The following is an 8,451-nucleotide window of genomic DNA, read 5'->3' on the forward strand; positions in this document are numbered from 1 at the left end:
CTCACTGATTAACACGGAACCCTGTGGGAGCCTTATTCTGGCTCTTTGAGTCTCACTGATTAACACTGAACCCTGTGGGAGCCTTAGTCTGGCTCTGTGAGTCTCACTGATTAACACTGAACCCTGTGGGAGCCTTAGTCTGACACTGTGAGCCTCACTGATTAACACTGAACCCTGTGGGAGCCTTAGTCTGACACTGTGAGTCTCACTGATTAACAGTGAACCCTGTGGGAGCCTTAGTCTGGCTCTGTGAGCCTCACTGATTAACACTGAACCCTGTGGGAGCCTGAGTCTGACTCTGTGAGTCTCACTGATTAACACTGAACCCTGTGGGAGCCTTAGTCTGGCTCTGTGAGCCTCACTGATTAACAGTGAACCCTGTGGGAGCCTTAGTCTGGCTCTGTGAGCCTCACTGATTAACACTGAACCCTGTTAGAGCCTTAGTCTGACTCTGTGAGTCTCCCTGATTAACACTGAACCCTGTGGGAGCCATAGTCTGGCTCTGTGAGTCTCACTGATTAACACTGAACCCTGTGGGAGCCTTAGTCTGGCTCTGTGAACCTCACTGATTAACACTGAACCCTGTGGGAGCCTTAGTCTGGCTCTTTGAGGCTCACTGATGCCCTCTGCTGGGCAATATGGATTCAATAGGCCACGGTTCGGGCAATCACCCTCTTTCATGGCCGACTGACACCCCCTCCACTCACTCACCCACTCACTCACTTACCCACTCACTCACCCACTCACTCACCCACTCACCCACCCACTCACTCACCACCACTCACCACCACTCACTACCACTCACCCACCCACCCACTCACCAACCCACTCACACATCCACCCACTCACCCACCCACTCACCACCACTCACCCACCCACCCACTCATCACCACTCACCACCACTCACCCACGCACTCTTCCACTCACCCACCCACTCACCCATTCACTCACCCACCCACCCACCTACTCACCCACCCACCCACCCACTCACCCACCCACTCACCCACCCACTCACCCACTCACCACCACTCACACACCCACCCACTCACCCACCCACCCACTCACCCCCCCACTCACCCACCCACCCACTCACCCACTCACTCACCCACCGACTCACCCACCCACTCACCCACTCACTCATCCACTCACCACCACTCACCCACCCACTCACCCACCCACCCACTCACCCCCCCCCCCCACCCACCCACCCACTCACCCACTCACTCACCCACCCACCCACTCACTCACCCACCCACTCACCCACCCACTCACCCACTCACACACCCACCCACTCACCCACCCACCCACTCACCCCCCCACTCACCCACCCACCCACTCACCCACTCACTCACCCACCGACTCACCCACCCACTCACCCACTCACTCATCCACTCACCACCACTCACCCACCCACTCACCCACCCACCCACTCACCCCCCCCCCCCACTCACCCACCCACCCACTCACCCACTCACTCACCCACCCACCCACTCACTCACTCACCCACCCACTCACCCACCCACTCACCCACTCACCACCACTCACCCACCCACTCACTCACCCACCCACCCACTCACCCCCCCACTCACCCATCCACCCACTCACCCACTCACTCACCCACCCACTCACCCACTCACTCACTCACCCACCCACTCACCCACCCACCCACCCACTCACCCACCCACTCAGTCACTCACTCACCCACCCACTCACCACCACTCACTCACCCACTCACTCACCCACACACTCACCCACCCACCACTCACCACCACTCACCCACCCACTCACCCACCCACTCACCCACCCACCCACTCACCCACTCACCCACCCACTCACCCACCCACCCACTCACCCACTCACTCACCCACTCACCCACCCACCCACTCACCCACTCGCCTACCCACTCACCCACCCACTCACCCACCCACTCACCCACCCACTCTCCCACCCACTCACCCACCCACTCACCCACCCACTCACTCACCCACTCACCTACCCACTCACCCACTCACCCACCCACCCACTCACCCACCCACTCACTCACCCACCCACCCACTCACCCACCCACTCACCCACCCACTCACCCACCCACCCACCCACTCACCCACCCACCCACTCACCCACTCACCTACTCACCCACCCACTCACCCACCCACCCACTCACCCACCCCCCCACCCACTCACCCATCACTCACCCACCCACCTGCTCGCTCACCCACTCACATACTCCACCACCCACCCACCCACTAACCCACCCACCCACTGCTGGACATCTGTGAACGCAAAGAGCTTCATCGATCATCGGATTCCACCTCCTGCTGCAGTCGAAATACCACAGATTCGATATCCACGATGCTATAACGCGCCTACTTAATATTCATGAGCCTAATTAGCATAATGTTCGCGAACTTTAAACCCCTCCTCTATTGCGCCTCCTCCCCCTTCATTATAATATGTTAATCGAGTCACGTGAGCGGCGTTGTTTTTGGCGGGAAAGAGAAAAATATTCCGCGTCGGTGTTTGTGAGGCCGAATTGGCGGAGTTGAGATAAAGTTTCGTTTGCCGAGTTAAAAGTTTATTTTTACTGAGGTAAAACTTTTGTTTGCTGAGGTAAACATTTAATTTACCGAGGTAAAAGTTGCGTTTGCCGAGGTAAAAATTTCTTTTTCTGAGGAAAAAAATTATTTTCCTGAGGTAAAAATTTATTTTCCTGAGGTAAAAGTTTCGTTTGCTGAGGTAAAAATTTATTTTCCTGAGGTAAAAGTCGCGTTAGGCCGAGGTAAGAGTTTGTGTGTAGATTTGAAGACGACGACGAGGAGGAGTTTGTGTGTTACGCCGCCGCCGCCGCCACAGAGCACGCGAGCTACCTGATGAAGAAGAGGCAGAGCGCCATGGCGATGAGGCAGAGCGCCATGGCGATGAGGCAGAGCGCCATGGCGATGAGGCAGAGCACCATGGCGATGTTCTTCACGCCCGTGCGCGCGAAGAGACTAGGTCCACTCAGCCCTCAACAAAACAACAACCACAACAACCACCACCAGGTACTACTGGGTCCACCACCACCACTAGGTCCACTCAGCCCTCAACAAAACAACAACAACCACAACAACAACCACCACCACCAGGTACTACTGGGTCCACCACCACCTCTAGGTCCACTCAGCCCTCAACAAAACAACAACAACCACAACCACCACCAGGTACTACTGGGTCCACCACCACCACCTCTAGGTCCACTCAGCCTGAACCACAACAACAACCACCACCACCAGGTACTACTGGGTCCACCACCACCTCTAGGTCCACTCAGCCCTCAACAAAACAACAACAACAACCACCACCAGGTACTGCTGGGTCCACCACCACCTCTAGGTCCACTCAGCCCTCAACAAAACAACAACCACCACCACCAGGTACTACTGGGTCCACCACCTCTAGGTCCACTCAGCGTGAAACACAACAACCACAACAACCACCAGGTACTACTGGGTCCACCACCACCTCTAGGTCCACTCAGCCTGAAACACAACAACCACCACAACCACCACCACCAGGTACTGCTGGGTCCACCACCTCTAGGTCCACTCAGCCTGAAACACAACAACAACCACCACCTCTAGGTCCACTCAGCCTGAAACACAACAACAACAACCACCACTAGGTCCACTCAGCCTGAAACACAACAACAACCACCACCTCTAGGTCCACTCAGCCTGAAACACAACAACAACAACCACCACCTCTAGGTCCACTCAGCCTGAAACACAACAACAACAACCTCGAGGTCCACTCAGCCTGAAACAACAACCACCACAACAACCACCACCACCACTAGGTCCACTCAGCCTGAAACAACAACAACCACCACCTTTAGGTCCACTCAGCCTGAAACACAACAACAACCACCACCTCTAGGTCCACTCAGCCTGAAACACAACAACAACCACCACCTCTAGGTCCACTCAGCCTGAAACACAACAACAACCACCTCTAGGTCCACTCAGCCTGAAACACAACAACCTCTAGGTCCACTCAGCCTGAAACACAACAACAACCACCACCTCTAGATCCACTCGGCCTGAAGCACAACAACAACAACCACTAGGTCCACTCAGCCTGAAACAACCACAACAACCACCACCTCTAGGTCCACTCAGCCTGAAACAACAACAACCACAACAACCACCACCACCAGCTACTGCTGGGTCCAACACCTCTAGGTCCACTCAGCCTGAAACAACAACAACACCAGCTACTGCTGTACTTGTCTCGCACTGTGGTCAAGGCCGAGACCGAACCTCCCCTAGGTCGACTCCGCCTAAAATGAGTTGACCCGCGGTGGTGATGGTGGTGGTGGTGATGATGGTGGTGATGGTGGTGGTGATGGTGATGATGGTGGTGGTGATGGTGGTGGTGATGGGGTGGTGATGGTGATGGTGGTGATGATGGTGGTGATGGTGGTGGTGGTGATGATGGTGGTGATGGTGATGGTGGTGATGGTGGTGGTGATGGTGGTGGTGGTGATGGTGATGGTGGTGGTGGTGATGGTGGTGGTGATGGGGTGGTGATGGTGGTGGTGATGGTGGTGGTGATGGTGATGATGGTGGTGGTGGTGATGATGGTGATGGTGGTGATGGTGGTGGTGGGGTGGTGATGGTGGTGGTGGTGATGGTGGTGGTGGTGATGGTGGTGGTGGTGATGGTGGTGGTTGTGATGGTGGTGGTTGTGATGGTGGTTGTGATGGTGGTGGTGGTGATGGTGGTGGTTGTGGTGGTGAGCGAATGAGCGAGCGAGTGAATAAGTGAATGAATTAGCGAGTGAATAGGCGAGTGAATAAGCGAATGAATGAGCGTGTGAATGAGCGAGTGAGTGAATGAGCGAGCGAGTGAATGAGTGAGTGAGCATGAACGAGTGAATGAGCGAGTGAATGCGTGAGTGAATGAGCGAGCGAGTGAATGAGCGAGTGAGTGAATAAGTGAATGAGCGAGCGAGTGAGTGAGTGAATAAGTGAATGAGCGAGCGAGTGAATGAGCGAGTGAATGAGTGAATAAGTGAATGAGCGAGTGAATGAGTGAGTGAATGAGCGAGTGAGTGAATGAGCGAGTGCATGCGCGAGTGAGTGAATGAGCGAGCGAGTGATTAAGTGAATAAGCGAGTGAATGAGTGAGTGAATGAATTTGTTAGCGAACAGCACTTGCCCCTACAGCCTGCTGGAGGCTACCTGGGGGAGTTTTGTCTGTGGTGTGTGTGTGAGTGAATGAGTGAATGCATGAGCGAGTGAGTGACCGAGTGAATGAGTTAATTCTCGAACAGCACTTGCCCCTACAGCCTGCTGGAGGCTACCTGGGGGAGCTTTGTCTTTTGTATGAGACCTGGGTTAACGATATACAGTGTATGTACTCTATGGTGTGTGTTTTAATCGGGACTGGGCCTCCCCTAGGTCGACTCAGCCTTGAAAGTGTACAGTACCTGGTGCTGTGTGTGAGCAATAACACCGGGGAGACAAAGGCGGCCGGGAGGGGTGTGTGTAATGGTCGTACCACTCACCAACTCACCCACCCACCCACTCCCACCGACCCACTCCCACCGACCCACTCCCACCGACCCACTCACTCACCCATCCACTCAACCACCCACTCAACCACCCACTCAACCACCCACTCACCCACCCACTCCCACCGACCCACTCACTCACCCATCCACCCACTCACCCACCCACTCACTCACCCACTCACCCACCCACTCCCACCGACCCACCCACTCACCCATTCACTCACCCACCCACTCAACCACCCACCCATCCACTCACTCACCCACCAACCCACTCACTCACCCACTCACCCACTCACTCCCCCACATACCCACTCACACCCACTCACCTACTCACCCACTCACTCACCCATTCACTCATCCACTCACTCATCCACTCACTCACCCACTCACTCACCCACTCACTCACCCACTCACTCCCCCACACATCCACTCACTCACACACTCACTCACCTACTCACCCATTCACTCACCCACTCACCCACCAACTCACTCACCCACTCACTCACCCACTCACTCACCCACTCACTCACCCACTCACTCCCCCACACATCCACTCACTCACACACTCACTCACCTACTCACCCATTCACTCACCCACTCACCCACCAACTCACTCACCCACTCACTCACCCACCCACTCACCCACCCACCCACTCACTCACCCACCAACCCACCAACCCACTCACTCACCCACCCACTCACTCACCCACCAACCCACTCACTCACTCACCCACCCACCCACTCACCCACTCACTCACCTACTTACCCACCCACTCACTCACCCACCAACCCACTCACTCACCCAATCACTCACCAACCCACTCACTCACCAACCCACTCACTCACCCACTTACTCACCCACCCACTCACCCACCCACTCACCCACTCACTCACCCACTCACTCACCCACTCACTCACCCACCCACTCACTCACCCAACCACTCACTCACCCACCCACTCACTCACCCACCCACTCACCCACTCACTCACCCACCCACCCACTCACCCACCCACCCACCCACTCACCCACTCACCTCCCCCCACTCTCCCCCCCTCTCGCGTTCCCAAGGAGCCCACCGCCAAATCCCCCCGGATCCACCGCAGCACCGCCCGGCAGGAGACGGAACGCGGCAGGGAGAACCTCTCCTCCTCCTCACCACCACCACCACCACCACACTCACCACCACACTCACCACCACCACCATCATCCTCACCACCACCACCATCCTCACCACCACACTCACCACCACCACCATCATCCTCACCACCACCACCATCACCACCACCACCACACTCACCACCACCACCATCATCATCCTCACCACCACCACCATCCTCACCACCACCACACTCACCACCACCACCACCACACTCACCACCACCACCACACTCACCACCACCACCACACTCACCACCACCACCACAGTCGCCGCTCTCCCCCGAGCAGCGTGCCAGGGTGGAGGCTTCTCACCGTGCGGCCAAGCGGCGGCTCCTCAGGAGCAGCGTCCAGGGGGTCCGGTGGGCCCAGGGGGACCCCTGGGCCCAGGGGGACCCCCCCAAGGTGGGGGTCCTGGAGGGGCCTCGAGGAGAGTGGAGCCTGGGGCCCGGATGGGACGCGGTGCTGTCGGACGAGATGAAACGCGGATACTTCCACAAGGTGCTGGCCGTGGTGGTGGTGGGCGTGAGAGAGACACACAGGGATACCCAGAGAGACACAGAGAGACACAGAGAGACAGAGACACACAGAGACACACAGAGAGACACAGAGATGAAACGCGGATACTTCCACAAGGTGCTGGCCGTGGTGGTGGTGGTGGTGGTGGGCGTGAGAGAGACACACAGAGAGACACAGGGAGACACAGAGACACAGAGACACACAGAGACACACAGAGACACACAGAGATGAAACGCGGATACTTCCACAAGGTGCTGGCCCTAGTGGTGGTGGTGGGCGTGAGAGAGACACACAGGGAGACACAGGGAGACACAGAGACACAGAGACACACAGAGACACACAGAGATGAAACGCGGATACTTCCACAAGGTGCTGGCCGTAGTGGTGGTGGTGGGCGTGAGAGAGACACACAGGGAGACACAGAGACCCACAGAGACACAGATGAAACGCGGATACTTCCACAAGGTGCTGGCCGTGGTGGTGGTGGTGGTGGGCGTGAGAGAGACACACAGGGAGACACAGGGAGACACAGGGAGACACAGAGACACACAGAGAGACACAGAGATGAAACGCGGATACTTCCACAAGGTGCTGGCCCTAGTGGTGGTGGTGGGCGTGAGAGAGACACAGGGAGACACAGACACAGGCAGACACAGAGACCCACAGAGACCCACAGGGAGACACAGGGAGACAGACACAGAGAGACACAGAGACACACAGAGACACACAGAGATGAAACGCGGATACTTCCACAAGGTGCTGGCCGTAGTGGTGGTGGTGGTGGTGGGCGTGAGAGAGACACACAGAGAGACACAGAGACACACAGAGACATAGATGAAACGCGGATACTTCCACAAGGTGCTGGCCGTGGTGGTGGTGGTGGGCGTGAGAGAGAGACACAGGGATACCCAGAGAGACACACAGAGACACATAGATGAAACGCGGATACTTCCACAAGGTGCTGGCCGTGGTGGTGGTGGTGGGCGTGAGAGAGAGACACAGGGAGACACGGAGACACAGGGAGACACAGAGACCCACAGAGACCCACAGGGAGACAGAGACACACAGAGACACAGAGACACACAGAGATGAAACGCGGATACTTCCACAAGGTGCTGGCCGTAGTGGTGGTGGTGGTGGGCGTGAGAGAGACACACAGGGAGACACAGGGAGACACAGGGAGACACACAGGGAGACACAGGTAGACACAGAGACACACAGAG

The 8,451-nt window shown here is 56.7% G+C and overlaps 1 protein-coding gene across 1 annotated transcript in view; it reads left to right on the forward strand.

Moving 5' to 3' along the window:
- Nucleotides 1–2,456: 2,456 nt before the first annotated feature.
- Nucleotides 2,457–8,451, forward strand: part of LOC116958111 (uncharacterized) — a 348,130-nt gene continuing 342,135 nt past the window's right edge. Inside the window, exons 1-3 of the mRNA XM_076064271.1 lie at nt 2,457–2,694; nt 2,737–3,041; nt 6,623–7,210. Of these exons, the coding sequence (XP_075920386.1) occupies nt 2,871–3,041; nt 6,623–7,210 (759 nt within the window). The 5' untranslated portion in view covers nt 2,457–2,694; nt 2,737–2,870. The remainder of the gene's footprint in view (nt 2,695–2,736; nt 3,042–6,622; nt 7,211–8,451) is intronic.

The sequence above is a fragment of the Petromyzon marinus genome, unplaced genomic scaffold (genome assembly GCF_048934315.1).
Source record: "Petromyzon marinus isolate PM22_M1 ecotype Great Lakes invasive population unplaced genomic scaffold, UKy_Petmar_22M1.pri1.0 PM_Scaffold_37, whole genome shotgun sequence".
Taxonomy (NCBI): domain Eukaryota; kingdom Metazoa; phylum Chordata; class Hyperoartia; order Petromyzontiformes; family Petromyzontidae; genus Petromyzon; species Petromyzon marinus.